Source organism: Schistocerca americana, chromosome 9, assembly GCF_021461395.2.
Source record: "Schistocerca americana isolate TAMUIC-IGC-003095 chromosome 9, iqSchAmer2.1, whole genome shotgun sequence".
NCBI classification, from domain to species: Eukaryota; Metazoa; Arthropoda; class Insecta; order Orthoptera; family Acrididae; genus Schistocerca; species Schistocerca americana.
Genome location: NC_060127.1, coordinates 45,958,478 through 45,975,038, shown reverse-complemented (window position 1 = coordinate 45,975,038; position 16,561 = coordinate 45,958,478). Strand labels below are relative to the sequence as shown.

Below are 16,561 nucleotides of genomic sequence, written 5' to 3'. Positions count from 1 at the left end.
AGAGGATGAGGATCTGGAAGCACACTGAGGGCGAGGAGAGAGGGGTTTGGGAGAGGGGGGAGGGAGCAATCCTGTCGTGTGCTCTAATGGGATTGTTTAATTCTGTCTGTGGCGTATGGTTCAAGTACTGGAAGCTAGGAGCAAGTGGAGGGAAAGTGATATCGCTACGTTCATGAATGGTGGGGAAGAGGGAGTAGCAAAAGTGACGACCATTGGGATGGAGAAGATGTCAGAGAGATAGGATGCAAAATGATTAGCCTTACTGAGGTCATCAGGGAAGGGGCAGCTGTCTTTGGTTGCGGGTAATGCGGGGCGTGATTTGTGCCTAAGGATTTGATAGGGAGGGTGGCACTGAGTCAAGTAAATGTCTGAACCCACTCCCAGCGTTTCTTCGCCGTCAAAAGGTTACAGATATTCCTCTGTATTTGCCAGTGGTGAAGGAGTGTATCTTGGTCGTGATGCAGAGGGAGAAATGATAAACCCAGTGGGGTTCGCGGAATAGGAGTACATGTGGCGGGGGAAGGGTACGGCTTTGGGGGTGGACGGCTTTGGTAGGAATGCACGCTGTCGCAACATCAGGCAAGGTCTTCTGGAGAAGGGACGAAGCAAGGATGATGTCGTCAGGGTGTCGGAATGTGAGGAAGTGACTTCAGACCTGTTGATGGATTTCCAGTAGGCATTCGAGTCGGCCTGGAGGAAATTTTGAAAGACTTTGGGATGGATATCTAGGAGGAGAGCATTAGGAGGGCGAGGACTGAAGGATATGCTGAGGAGAAAGGGGAGGTTCAAATGGTTCAAATGGCATTGTTGGAGATGTCTTGATTGGGCCCCATGTTCTTGCACCTACGCTCAATGGAGCACGTTATCACGATTTCATACGGGACACTCTACCTGTGCTGCTAGAACATGTGCCTTTACAAGTACGACACAACATGTGGTTCATGCACGATGGAGCTCCTGCACATTTCAGTCGAAGTGTTCGTCCGCTTCTCAACAACAGATTCGGTGACCGATGGATTTGTAGAGGCGGACCAATTCTATGTCCTCCACACTCTCCTGACCTCAACCCTCTTCACTTTCATTTATGGGGGCATTTGAAAGCTCTTGTCTACGCAACCCCGGTACCAAATGTAGAGACTCTTTGTGCTCGTATTGTGGACGGCTGTGGTACAATACGCCATTCTCCAGGGCTGCATCAGCGCACCAGGGATTGCATGCGACGGAGGGTGGATGCATGTATCCTCGCTAACAGAGGACATTTTGAACATTTCCTGTAACAAAGTGTTTGAAGTCACGCTGGTACGTTCTGTTGCTGTGTGTTTCCATTCCATGGTTAATGTGATTTGAAGAGAAGTAATAAAATGAGCTCTAACATGGAAAGTAAGCGTTTCCGGACACATGTCCACATAACATATTTTCTTTCTTTGTGTGTGAGGAATGTTTCCTGAAAGTTTGGCCGTACCTTTTTGTAACACCTTGTATATGGGATGTGTATGTTACACAAGGACGGCGGAGGATAGAAGAAGTTTGTGACACCATGCTTTTGTCAGTTATTACATGTCATGGGCCTGATTTATTAAAATTTTGTTTAAGATCCATCATACTTGTAACAAACAGAATCGGAAGTTTTAAATTCGCTGCACATAGTTGCTCATTAAAATCCGGCGGTTTTCTTGATCCAGTCGAGGACGGAGGTGACTCTGGTGTAGCCGGCCGGCTGACCAGTCTCTTCGCAGCCCTTCACAGAGACAAAGCTGGCCACGCCGATCTGCTTGTAACCTTTCTTAGTCTTCACGACCAGGGCGCTGCCACCGTCGCCCTGCAATACAGACAGGTGTTTGAGAGCTGAGTGTACTCACACTGGCGTTTTGTGGAAGACTTCGAGAAACCTCGGAAGTCCGTGTGGTTATTCAAATATATAGACTACACTCTTGTTTACGAGCTTGCAGCATGCTGGTGTAGCTTGGGTCAGAAATTTGTGTTAGTCAGTAGAACGAAAAACTAGTCCAAGCAGCAAATTTTTACTTTCTATTCGTTCGATGGCTAGTTTCGGGCCGATACCCATTTTTAAATCGTCGTAACATAGTCGAAAATGGCATTTCCGAAGATGTCAAAAATGTACAATGAACATTTACAGTGCATACAGATAACTCCCCATTTTCCACCTGATTTGAAAATGGGTCTCGGCTCGAAACTACTCATCGAATGAACAAAAAGTAAATATTTGCAACCTGGGCTCTGTGACGAAGCAATCTGGGATCTCTTTACCTCCTCTCGTGATTAGCCATCTGGCTCCTTAAATTCATATTGTTTTCATTTTTGCCTGATTACCATTAACACTCATGAGTATAAACTGCATTTCCATAAAAGAGAAAGATTGGCCCTCATTCTTAAGGAATACGGCACCAGGTCTGGTTTTGTGCTTAGTTTTGTGTATGTAATTAATTTCCTAATTTATTTCGAGCATGCCTAGTTTATATTTTTTTGCTACAGATCATTATAGGGTGAAATGAGTAATTGTTTCGTGCCTTAGATTCTATTCATGTCTTATAAACAAATATAAATTCTGTAGTAATTATAAACATTTGGAAGAAGAGCTACTAGGATTCTTTAAAGTATTTATTTGGCTCTATTCGAAAACATATTAACAATGCCAGCCATTAATTAATTCCAAAATAATTACCACATTTGTCAAAAGTATTGTCTGTATGACTATATCTGTTAATTTCATTATTTAAACAAATAATTCGGCCTAACATTTGAGGTAGAAGGAACTGTTAAAAAGAATGAATTTTTCGATGTATTCAGTTAATTGAAAGATTTATGTTTTAATTGTAGTTTCTGTAACTTATACATCGAACAACGTATAGTTTCAGTTCCTATTATGACCGATTTTTGGTCCCAAAAAAGTCAGTCCGCAGCCGATTGTCAGATGTGAAACATGTATTGGTTAGATTAACAACAATGCATCACTTAACAGAGAAATAAGTGTAAGACAAATAGACCATGAGCTAGAACAATTAACGACAGTGTCCGTGTAATTTATTTGAAAAATAGTGTCACACGTACCATCATATTCTGCAAGAACTGTGAACTGTGTGGTTACGTTTTTACCGCTCATAGCTTTCGACAGCAGACTATTGTAGCAGTATGCTGATGTTGCCTGCAACCTGTTAATGAGGGTTATCAACATTTACCAATAGTGAAATAAAAACCTTGAGGTTCGCCAATGACATTGTAATTCTGTCAGAGACAGCAAAGGACTTGGAAGAGCAGTTGAACGGAATGTACAGTGTCTTGAAAGGAGGGTACAAGATGAACATCAACAAAAGCAAAACGAGGATAATGGACTGTAGTAGAATTAAGTTGGGTAATGCTGCGGTAATTAGATTAGGAAATGAGACACTTAAAGTAGTAAAGGAGTTTTGATATTTGGGGAGCAAAATAACTGATGATTTTCCAAGTAAAGAGAATATAAAATTTAGACTGGCAATGGCAAGGAAAGCGTTTCTGAAGAAGAGAAATTTGTTAACTTCGAGTATTGATTTAAGTGTCAGGAAGTCGTTTCTGAAAGTATTTGTATGGAGTGTAGCCATGTATGGAAGTGAAACATGGACGATAAATAGTTTAGACAAGAAGAGAATAGAAGCCTTCGAAATGTGGTGCTGCAGAAGAATGCTGAAGATTAGATGGGTAGATCACATAACTAATGAAAAAATGAAATGTCGTGTGGCTAGGGCCTCCCGTCGGGTAGACCGTTCGCCTGGTGCAGGTCTTTCGATTTGACGCCACTTCGGCGACCTGCGCGTCGATGGGGATGAAATGATGATGATTAGAACAATACAACACCCAGTCCCTGAGGGGAGAAAATCTCCGACCCAGCCGGGAATCGAACCTGGGCCCTTTGGATTGACAGTCTGTCACGCTGACCACTCAGCTACCTGGGGCGGACACATAACTAATGAGTAGGTATTGAATAGAATTGGGGAGAAGAGGAGTTTGTGGCACAACTTGACTAGAAGAAGGGATCGGTTGGTAGGACATAATATGAGGCATCAAGGGATCGCCAATTTAGTACTGGAGGGCAGCGTGGAGGGTAAAAATCGTAGAGGGAGACCAAGAGATGAATACACTAAGCAGATTCAGAAGGATGTAGGCTGCAGTAGATACTGGGAGATGAAGAGGCTTGCACAGGATAGAGTAGCATGGAGAGTTGCATCAAACCAGTCTCAGGACTGAAGACCACAACAACAACAACAACAACAACAACGCAGTACGTAGACACGGAGGACTATCAATGAAGAAATGAAGCAAGCGAACGTCGCAACTGGTTTTTCGTTCTACTGATACGTTTGTTGTTTGGTCTCATTGCAGTAAGAATTTGAACAGTTGCTGTACAACACCTGAATTCAATCCACCCAAATATTCGTTTCACGGTGGAGACGGAGGAAGATGGCTGCCTTCTCTTTCTTGATGTGTTTGTCAGAAGGAAGGTTCATGATACCCTGGGACACGTTGTTTATAGGAAGCGTGCTCGCATTTACTTTTTTTGGCAAAACGAAGAAACCAAGTTTTGTTTGTCTCATTTATCGTGGTGCAGCCTGCACGATATCAAAGTTCCCACCCTGTGCAGACGAATAGCACATGGCATTGCAAATTTTATATTAAACTTCTTAACTATGCGTTTTTTCTTCGAGGAAAGGCTATTTTTATTTTATGTTGGAACAAAAGGTGCATTTCCGTGTAGACATAACCGCAGTGTTCACACAAATGACAACACACATCAACTGCCAACAAGACTCTTAAACTTTGTAATCTGTCTTCCCTGCCCACAAAAACCGCTAAAATGTTATATGAATAAGTGGGATAAGAGTCGATCCAGCACACCTCACTGCAAGAAATTGCAAAAATTATTTGCTTTTTAAATTAGAAAGACAGTGTTAAGAATATTCAGAACATATTTGCGTCGCAGTTAAAATTCCGGCGACGTGGGAAACAGAAGCCAAAAAAGGACTGTCCCATTTTCTGTACGAGACAAATTCCAGCCGGCAGGTGTGCGTCTACTGTTAACTGACAACAAAGAAACAGGCGGCAATGAAATTAAATTATTCTGCATTGTCGTTCTTTCATAGCACAGTTACCTCGAGTAATCCGTGTTGCTCCGTGTTTAAAGGAGAAATCTTTGTGCACGTGGTCCGTGTTTAAAGTAAAAAGCTTTGTGCTCATGTGCGGTGCAGTACGATTGGAAATGGATACAGTCCTTCTTTCTTTTCTTTTACAAATTTTTTTCTTTTGTTTTGACTGTTGGTTGACAATTTTGTAAGTCCTTTAAAATGAATAACATTGGAAAAAGCAAACGTGCAAAATTAAGTGGGGCGGCATTTCGGAAATTATCGAAGGAAAGGCGAGAACGAGATGTTCAAAAAACGTTTGGCAGAGTTGATAATTTTTTCGCAAAAAATGTTGCTGGATTGACTGAGTTCACGTAGTATGGATGATATTTCTGGCACTGCAGCTGTTGTGAAAGAAGTACATACAGACGAAACAAAAGTTAAAAATGAAGAAAAGCGAATTGTTCCTGATTTCGAGTTTTTCGAAAAGCTAAGTGTCGAGTCAGACATTACAAAATGAAATAACCTCTTTAGTGACGATCCTGCAGAATGGTGTGTCAATGAATCAACAATCGACATTCTCTTACAACATGGCATTAATCAAAACTATAACGGTGATTTTTCTAATTAAAGAAGATCAATAGGTGATAAAACCAGTTATTTGAACAAAAATGTATTTTACCATAAACTTTTAAATGGTGAATCAACTTTTTTGCGTGATTTTCTAGTATGCTCCTGTAGCAACGGTGCTGTTTTTTGTGCATCATGTAAATTGTTTGGAGGTAAGGCCGCGATTGCTACTAATGGTATTGCAGATTGGAAAAATATTTCTAATATTTTATTTCATCATGGGAATTCACTTGAACACAAAAATTCTGAGTTATCACTCTTAACAAGAAAAAAGTCACTTGGAACAGTAGATAACCATTTCGAGTCATATGTTGATACAGAAAAAATGTACTGGCGCAGTGTGTTGAAAAGGGTGTTTTGCAGTAGTGAAGAAGCCAACAAGAAGTCGTGGACTTCCCCTACGTGGACACGTTTAAATAATCCATTCATTACATAATGGTCAATTTATGATGTCTCTTGAACTTATAGACGAGTTTGATCCTTTTCTCGCAGAGTACACTGAACGATATGGAAATCTACGGCAGGGACATAAAAGTTATCTTTCTTCAAAAACCTGTGATGAAAGAGTAGAGCTTCTTATGAACGAATAAAAATAATTATCATAAGTGAAATAAAACAGGCCAAATATTTCTCTATGATAGTAGATTCTACTTCGGACATTTCACATACTGATCAATTGTCTTTCATATTATGATATGAGAACAAGAATGGTGAACCTGTTGAACTTTCCCTTCTGTTTTTACCAAACCAGGGACACAAGAAAAAGTCCGAAAACTTAGCTCAGGCCATACTAAAAGTCCTGTCTACAAATTCCACTGATATTACTGACTGTAGAGGCAGTAATATAACAATGCAAGCAATATGCCAGGAACCTACACTGGTTTGTAGGTACGCATTAAAGAACGAAATCCGAAAACGCATTATGTGCCTTGTGCAGCACATTCTTTGCACTTAGTCGGCGCTAGTGCTGCAAGCTGTTGTCGGGAAGCATATTCATTTTTCAATGTAGTGCAAAAACTTTATAATTTGTTCTCTGCTTCTACCCAGCACTGGAACAAACTTCTTTCTTTCATGAAACCAGGAAGCGAAACGGTAAAAAGTTTATCAAAAACACGTTGATCAGCAAGAGAGGAAGCGTGTGTAAAGCTATATGAAAACTGGGATGGCATTATCAATGCCCTCACACATATTGCCAATAATACATTTGAAAAACCACTTGTGCGAAATGAGGCTTCAGCTTTATGGAATCAACACAGCTGACTAGAAACAGTACTATTATGACAGTTTGGAAGGACTTACTCCAGAGATTTAATAGCGTAAATATGAAATTGGAAAGTGTAAATATTGAAATTAAAATAGTGCATGAATTATATGAATCACTTGTAGGATTTATTGCATCTATTCGTGGCATGTTCGACTATTACGAAAATAAATCCATGGAGATTGTGACTGATATAGACTATGAATGCATCTTTAAAATATCACGAAAACGCAAACTTCATGATGACGAAGAAGCGGACTGAAGAAGTTTTGCTGACTGGGAGGGAAGAATTGAGAATCTAAACATTTCTCCCAGTACTCGACAACTTGTACGCCAAATTAGTTTGGAGGAAGGAAAGCTATAGAACACTGTTGGACTCCTTCAAAGTTTTCAGTTACCTTAAGAACAGTTCACCTGACGATATTGCTGAACGTGCAGCCAAACTCCAAGAGTCATATGAGACGGATTTAGAGCCTTCCTTCCCTAGTGAATGTGTACAATTCGCAGAACTTTCGGAATATTTTGAGATTAGTGATATACAAATTGAAATGAGTGAATTTTTACGAAAAGAGAGGTTGCAGTCCGTGTTATTGAATGTTGACATTGCTCTTAGAATATTTCTATGTATAGCACTTACAAATTGTTCAGTAGAACGCTCGTTTTCGGCTCTTAAAAGACTGAAATCGTACCTACGTTCTACGTTGTCAGAGGAGAGATTGAACACCTTGTCCATTCTTCACTTCGAAGCTGACATCCTAACTGATAACCATCTGAATTATGAAGATAAGATCAACGAGTTTTCTGTCGTCAAAGCCAGACGCAAACTTTGCTGACTGCTGATTTTGTTTATTTATTCATATTACTTTTAAAAATTTAAGATTATCATGCGATTTTTATGATAACTTAGAGCACATTCATTGGATTTACGAACTAGGTAGTACCTGTTTATTTTACAACGGGCGATGGCAGAACGCGGAACTAAACCTCGTTTACGTGCAGACAAGACCGAAGGCGACCGACAGTACTAAACAATACCTGAATGACCCAGGCCGCTCGGCGCTGTACAAAATGGTTCAAATGGCTCTGAGCACTATGGGACTTAACTTCTGAGGTTCAATAACTACTTAAACCTAACTAACCTAAGGACATCACACACATCCACGCCCGAGGCAGGATTCGAACCTGCGACCGAAGCGGTCGCGCGGTTCCAGACTGTAGCGCCTAGAACCGGGCGCTGTACAGTCAAGTCATACTGATACTGTAGTATATCACAACTGATGCGTATTCTTGGCGTCATCTGAAATGTATAGTGGAAATATACGTTATCGGAGAATACGCCCAGATGAAAAAGTATTAATAAATAACGTACTTCAGTTCTGTCGATAAATACGTAAAAGCTTTGCTAATACCGTTAAAAAGAGCTATGGTGAGAGCATTGGCTGCAGTACAAAACTATTCAGCCGTTACATGGATTAAAGGTATTATGTACACTTATTATGCAGCATCTAGCTACACAGACCCTAATGCTTTAGACGTTAAATATTAGATTATAAAACCAATTTGATTTTTCCACACTAGTCTGTAAAATTATGTAATAGCTAATCCAGTTTTGTGTTAGTCGTCTGTATTTAGTTATTAGTTCGTGCACCGAAATCTCTATTTCATTCTCTGTTTCATTTTCATTCCTTACGCTTTCCTATAAATTCACGTATTAAAACCGAACGTGTTTTTTTTATCTGCTACACATTGAAGTCATTAGATCGCAAAACGACAGTTTAACGCATCTCTGTAAAAGTACGTACTAATTTCTAATGTATGACACGTTCGCTTCAGTTTTTAGATAGTAACAGAACTTTTTTATTTTCATTTTCAACGGTGTCGTGTAAAAGAACATATTAAAAGTGAAAGTACAACAAAAATCCGATGTCTCCTACACGCTCTACTGAATTTTTAGGCCATTAAAGAATAGTTATTTTCCTTGCGTTCGTTTCCGTTGTCTTTTGGCGGAAGAAGTGTTAACGCAATGCAGTTTTAAGTTAGTTTTATCCGCTGCCGTACACCCCAAGTACAGTTCCTATTACATTTTGATTGAGCATTACTAGACACTAACGCGTCCTTCAGATCAATGAATAGCAGAGTACGTAAACAGCTCATAGCGCTCCCACCCAAAACAGCAATTGTGAAGTGATCGGGTAGTAGTTATTGTTTGAAACATGGCGCGCGCATATAATATGGTGTGCCTAGGGGCGCAAAATTTTTAAATCCGCCACTGTTCACATGAAAACTAACCAAGAGGAAAAAAAAGAAAAATTCTCTCTCTCTCTCTCTCTCTTTTGCTCCAGTCCTGAACGAACACACACACACACACACACACACACACACACAAGCACACTCACACAAACCAGTCACCACGAACTGCAAATACAATTCAAACTCGAGCCACAAAAACACGTAATGGCGGAGAAAACTCTGTCTATGTTTTGAAAAATCGAAGAAAGTGCAGTGTCAAGCGACCATAGGTTACGAAATCAGCCTATTCACTTCACTAACAACATATGAGAAAGCACTGCGACATCAAAACCGTATGCTACACACAAAAAACGTGTTAAATACTTATTTCCGCTTGTAAATACATAATAAATAGAAAAATCAAAATTACGTTTTGCTATTTGCAGATGAAAAGTTGTAGATTGTGTAGTAGACTAGCTACCAATATAAATGTCCAATAGCATCATGTAAGGTATGTAAACCAATGCATACATCTAATCTTTTGCCAATTAAGCTATAAACAGAACTTTGACATGATGTTATAAACAAGACAGTGCATCAGATCGTTAATAAAGTTAGAAAACTGCTACGGATGCAAAGGGAACTTCACAGCAAACATAAACATAGTCAAAGCCTTGCAGACAAACAAAAATTACACGAAGCGAAATGTAGTGTGAGGAGGGCTATGCGAGAGGCGTTCAACGAATTCGAAAGTAAAGTTCTATGTACTGACCGGGCAGAAAATCCTAAGAAATTCTGGTCTTATGTCAAAGCGGTAGGTGGATCAAAACAAAATGTTCAGACACTCTGTGACCAAAATGGTACTGAAGCAGAGGATGACAGACTAAAGGTCGAAATACTAAATGTCTTTTTCCAAAGCTGTTTCACAGAGGAAGACCGCAATATAGTTCCTTCTCTAGATTGTCGCACACATGACAAAATGTTAGATATCGAAATAGATGACAGAGGAATAGAAAAACAATTAAAATCGCTCAAAAGAGGAAAGGCCACTGGACCTGATGGGATACCAGTTCGATTTTACACAGAGTACGCGAAGGAACTTGCCCCCTTCTTGCAGCGGTGTACCGTAGGTCTCTAGAAGAGCGTAGCGTTCCAAAAGATTAGAAAAGGGCACAGGTCATCCCCGTTTTTCAAGAAGGGACGTCGAACAGATGTGCAGAACTATAGACCTATATCTCTAACGTCGATCAGTTGTAGAATTTTGGAACACGTATTACTTTGGAGTATAATGACTTTTCTGGAGACTAGAAATCTGCAGGAATCAACATGGGTTTCGAGAAAGACGATCACGCTATTCGTCCACGAGACTCAGAGGGCCATAGTCACGGGTTCCCAGGTAGATACGGTGTTTCTTGACTTCCGAAAGGCGTTTGATACAGTTGCCCACAGTCACTTAATGAACAAAGTAAGGGCATATGGACTATCAGACCAAATGAGTGATTGGATTGAAGAGTTCCTAGATAATGGAACGCAGCATGTCATTTTCAGTGGAGAGAAGTCTTCGAAGTAAGAGTGATTTCAGGCGTGCCGTAGGGGAGTGTCGTAGGTCCATTGCTGTTCACAGTATATATAAATGTCCTTGTGGATAACATCGGAAGTTCACTGAGGCTTTTTGCAGATGATGCTGTAGTATGTCGAGAGGTTGTAACAATGGATATTTGTTCTGAAATGCAGGAGGATCTGCAACGAATCGACGCATGGTGCAGGGAATGACAATTGAATCTCAATGAAGACAAGTGTAATGTGCTGGGAATACATAGAAAGAAAGATCCTTTATCATTTAGCTACAATATAGCAGGTCAGCAACTGGAAGCAGTTAATTCCATAAATTATCTGGGAGTAGGCATTAGGAGTGATTTAAAATGGAATGATCATATAAAGTTGATCGTCGGTGAAGCAGATGCCAGACTGAGATTCAATGGAAGAATCCTAAGGAAATGCAGTCCGAAAACAAAGGAAGTAGGTTACAGTACGCTTGATCGCCCACTGCTTGAAAACTGCTTACTTGTCTGCGATCCGTACCAGATGGGGTTGATAGAAGAGATAGAGAAGATCCAACGGAGAGCAGAGCGTTTCGTTACAGGATCATTTAGTAATCGGGAAAGCGTTACGGAGATGATAGGTAAACTCCAGTGGAAGACTCTGCAAGAGAGACGCTCAGTAGCTCGGTACGGGCTTTTGTTGAAGTTTCGAGAACATACCTTCACCGAGGAGTCAAGCAGTATATTGCTCCCTCCTACGTATATGTCGCGAAGAGACCATGAGGATAAGATCGGAGAGATTAGAGCCCACACAGAGGCATGCCGACAATCCTTCTTTCCACGAACAATACGAGACTGGAATAGAAGGGAGAACCGATAGATGTACTCAAGATACCCTCCGCCACACACCGTCAGGTGGCTTGCGGAGTACGGATGTAGATGTAGATCTCATCTGTGAACTATGAACAAGTGATGTATAATATTTTTTCAAAAATTATTCATTCCCAATTGTAAATATTACACGACTGGCCATTATAATTGCTACACCACGAAGATGACGTGCTACAGACGCGAAATTTAACCGACAGGAAGAAGATGCTGTGATATCCAAATGATTAGCTTTTCAGAACATTCACACAAGGTTGGCGCCGGTGGCGACACCTACAACGTGCTGGCATGAGGAAAGTTTCCAACCGATTTCTCATACACAAACAGCAGTTGACCGGAGTTGCCTGGTGAATCGTTGTTGCGATGCCTCGTGTAAGGAGGAGAAATGCGTACCATCTCGTTTCCGACTTTGATAAAAGTCGGTTTGTAGCTTATCGCGATTGCAGTTTATCGTATCGCGACATTGCTGATCGCGTTGGTCGAGATCCAATGACTGTTAGCAGAATATGGAATCGGTGGCTTCAGGAGAGTAATACGGAACGCCGTGCTGGATCCCAACGGCCTCGTATCACTAGCAGTCGAGATGACAGGCATCTTATCTGCATGGCTGTAACGGATCGTGCACCCACGTCCCGATTCCTGACTCAACAGATGGAGACATTTGCAAGACAAAACCCATCTGCACGAACAGTTCGACGACGTTTGCAGCAGCATGGACTATCAGCTCGGAGACCGTGTCTGCGGTTACCCTTGGCGCTGCATCACAGACAGGAGCGCCTGCGATGGTGTACTCAACGACGATCCTAGGTGCACGAATGGCAAAACGTCATTTTTTCGGATGAGTCCAGGTTCTGTTTACAGCATCATGATGGTTGCATCCGTGTTTGGCGTCATCGCGGTGAACGCACATTGGAAGCGTGTATTCGTCATCCCCATACTGGCTCATTACCCGGCGTGATGGTATGGGGTGCCATTGGTTACACGTCTCGGTCACCTCTTGTTCGCACTGACGGCACTTTGAACAGTGGACGTTACATTTGAGATGTGTTATGACCCGTGGCTCTACCCTTCATTCGATCCCTGCGAAACCCTACTTTTCAGCAGGATAATGCACAACCGCATGTTGCAGTTACTGTACGAACATTTGAGATGTGTTATGAGCCGTGGCTCTACCCTTCATTCGATCCCTGCGAAACCCTACTTTTCAGCAGGATAATGCACGACCGCATGTTGCAGTTACTGTACGAACATTTGAGATGTGTTATGAGCCGTGGCTCTACCCTTCATTCGATCCCTGCGAAACCCTACTTTTCAGCAGGATAATGCACGACCGCATGTTGCAGTTACTGTACGAACATTTGAGATGTGTTATGAGCCGTGGCTCTACCCTTCATTCGATCCCTGCGAAACCCTACTTTTCAGCAGGATAATGCACGACCGCATGTTGCAGTTACTGTACGAACATTTGAGATGTGTTATGAGCCGTGGCTCTACCCTTCATTCGATCCCTGCGAAACCCTACTTTTCAGCAGGATAATGCACGACCGCATGTTGCAGTTACTGTACGAACATTTGAGATGTGTTATGAGCCGTGGCTCTACCCTTCATTCGATCCCTGCGAAACCCTACTTTTCAGCAGGATAATGCACGACCGCATGTTGCAGTTACTGTACGAACATTTGAGATGTGTTATGAGCCGTGGCTCTACCCTTCATTCGATCCCTGCGAAACCCTACTTTTCAGCAGGATAATGCACGACCGCATGTTGCAGTTACTGTACGAACATTTGAGATGTGTTATGAGCCGTGGCTCTACCCTTCATTCGATCCCTGCGAAACCCTACTTTTCAGCAGGATAATGCACGACCGCATGTTGCAGTTACTGTACGAACATTTGAGATGTGTTATGAGCCGTGGCTCTACCCTTCATTCGATCCCTGCGAAACCCTACTTTTCAGCAGGATAATGCACGACCGCATGTTGCAGTTACTGTACGAACATTTGAGATGTGTTATGAGCCGTGGCTCTACCCTTCATTCGATCCCTGCGAAACCCTACTTTTCAGCAGGATAATGCACGACCGCATGTTGCAGTTACTGTACGAACATTTGAGATGTGTTATGAGCCGTGGCTCTACCCTTCATTCGATCCCTGCGAAACCCTACTTTTCAGCAGGATAATGCACGACCACATGTTGCAGTTACTGTACGAACATTTGAGATGTGTTATGAGCCGTGGCTCTACCCTTCATTCGATCCCTGCGAAACCCTACTTTTCAGCAGGATAATGCACGACCGCATGTTGCAGTTACTGTACGAACATTTGAGATGTGTTATGAGCCGTGGCTCTACCCTTCATTCGATCCCTGCGAAACCCTACTTTTCAGCAGGATAATGCACGACCGCATGTTGCAGGTACTGTACGGGCCATTATGGATACAGAAAATGTTCGACTGCTGCCCTGGCCAGCACATTCTCCAGATCTCTCACCGGTTGAAAACGTCTGGTCAATGGTGGCCGAGCAACTGGCTCGTCACAATACACTAGTTACTACTCTTGATGAACTGTGGTATCGTGTTGAAGCTGCATGGGCAGCTGTACCTGTACACGCCATCCAAGCTCTGTTTGACTCAATGCCTAGGCGTATCAAGGCCGTTATTACGGCCAGAGGTCGTTGTTCTGGGTACTGATTTGTCAGGATGTATGCGCCCAAATTGCGTGAAAATGTAATCACATGTCAGTTAAAGTATAATATATTTGTATATTTGTCCAATGAATAACCATTTATCATCTGCATTTCTTCTTGGTGTAGCAATTTTAATGGCCAGTAGTGTATGTACCAAAAGTTTCGCTGAATGTTAACATGTAACAACAATTTTACAGTAAGAAAATAAAAAATAACCCACTGAAGATAGGACAAAAAGTGCTGAAACATGTATGGGTAAAACAAAACAGAAAAGGTGTCTTGTATAAGGCGAAATTCCTCTTCCTATTTTCATAGCAATCACGGACTTAAGAAGAACTGCAACACCACAAGATGATTATAGCTTAATTTAAATTCGTTTGCCGTCAAAGCAATATTTAACCTTAATTGTTTTCAATAATTAAACCAAATTAAATTTCAAAATGGTATCCAGAATGCCACGTAGTCTATCTGGTCAGTACGAGTTAACACAACATCTGTTACCGCTGACCTTTGGTAGATATGTTACCTAATATTGACTAAAGAAATGGAGATGATGTCACACGTGGCTTTCCCGTTACGGCACTTAACAATGTGGGAAACTGTCACTAAAGGATAATTCCACATTTTGGTAAAGTCCACAGCACGAACTCGCAAAAGAGTGATGGAAAATACGTCAAGCTGATGGTAAGCTATTTCTGGATTGTGTTTGTGTGATAGTAAGACAGGAAAAAGAGCACCGTAATTTAAACCGCAGTGATGAAATTTCTGTAGAATTCAAGATCGAGCCGACAGTAGTTTTAAGGTAACACAGAAGATACGAAACGTCAGAGGCAAATGTTGCCACATCCTTATTTTCAGGAAGTGGGCATGCATTGTGTTTACTCGGTATTCACTTCGGAAATGGTGACCGTAAATTGTTACGAGCAACGGAAGCCAACAGCTGTGTCAAGCATGGAGTTACGCGACTGCAGGATGCTAATCAGTGATATTACCTGCGACACGCCTGACGCAACTCATTAGCTTCTTGGGTCTGCGTTCATTCTAGCTTCGTTTTTTAGACAGAGGAACCTTGAACAACGAAGCGGTAATGAATTACTGTAGAAACAGGAGTTTTGCACTGAAGTAACAAACGCAAAGATGCGTTTCAAAAGATCAAAATGAAGTTGAAAAACTTGGAACTGTTAGCTCACACAGACGTAACGAAGTTATTTCGTTTATTTATCGATGCCATGACGTGGGAACTGTAATCTCTTTTTTTGTAATAAATAAAAAGTACCATTTGAAACGCATCGCCGGCCGGAGTGGCCGTGTGGTTCTAGGCGCTACAGTCTGGAGCCGAGCGACCGCTACGGCCGCAGGTTCGAATGCTGCCTCGAGCATGGATGTGTGTCATGTCCTTAGGTTAGTTAGGTTTAATTAGTTCTAAGTTCTAGGCGACTGATGGCCTCAGAAGTTAAGTCGCATAGTGCTCAGAGCCAATTTTTGAAACGCATCCATTTCATTATCGACTACGAGTTTTAATCAGAGCTGCAGATCATGTTCAGTTCTAGTTGGATCAGAAAAAAGAGGCAACAACAAACAAAATTTCAAAAGTGTGATATTACAATCACTACTATCAGAGGAGCCATAATTAACACCAAAACACTGGGAAAGCTGTACATACCCGGCAGTGCAAAGTGAAGATTGTCAACTACAATAAAACACAAAGGTCGTGGGTCTGGTAAAAATTTTTGCATAGTAACGCAATGTGTGCGTTTCTCATTGGCTAGTACACCAAAACAGCATCAAATAGATTCCTCCACCACAAAATAAAATACTGATATGTAGTAAAGTTAAAATCATTACATGATAATATACAACATTTCAGCATGTATGATGTGTTATGCCTTAAAAGATAAAATAGCAATTTAAAACACAACCTCACAGTACAGTGTACATTAAACATTTTCGTTCTTGTTTGTAGATTTTAAAAGACAGTGCCAAACTAACAAACATGTCTAATCAGCATAGACTGAGTCTTTCATCTCTCAAAATACAGTTCTAAGAATTAGTTTTAATTTTATTGAATAAGAATAAAATACACTGAGGATCATTACTTTAAAATAAAAGAATGGGAGAAGAAAAGAGAGAATACAGTTATAAAAATTAGAATAGATTTTCGGAAATACTGCAAATGACAAGGTGTTTAATGATAATAGTTTGGTAAAAAGTAATAAA

General features: G+C 41.3%; 1 protein-coding gene across 1 annotated transcript in view; it reads right to left on the bottom strand.

The window, feature by feature from the left end:
* Nucleotides 1-1,541: 1,541 nt before the first annotated feature.
* Nucleotides 1,542-16,561, bottom strand: part of LOC124551252 (serine protease 1-like) — a 164,039-nt gene continuing 149,019 nt past the window's right edge. Inside the window, exon 5 of the mRNA XM_047126249.1 lies at nt 1,542-1,819. Coding sequence (XP_046982205.1) covers nt 1,655-1,819 — 165 coding nt within the window. The 3' untranslated portion in view covers nt 1,542-1,654. The remainder of the gene's footprint in view (nt 1,820-16,561) is intronic.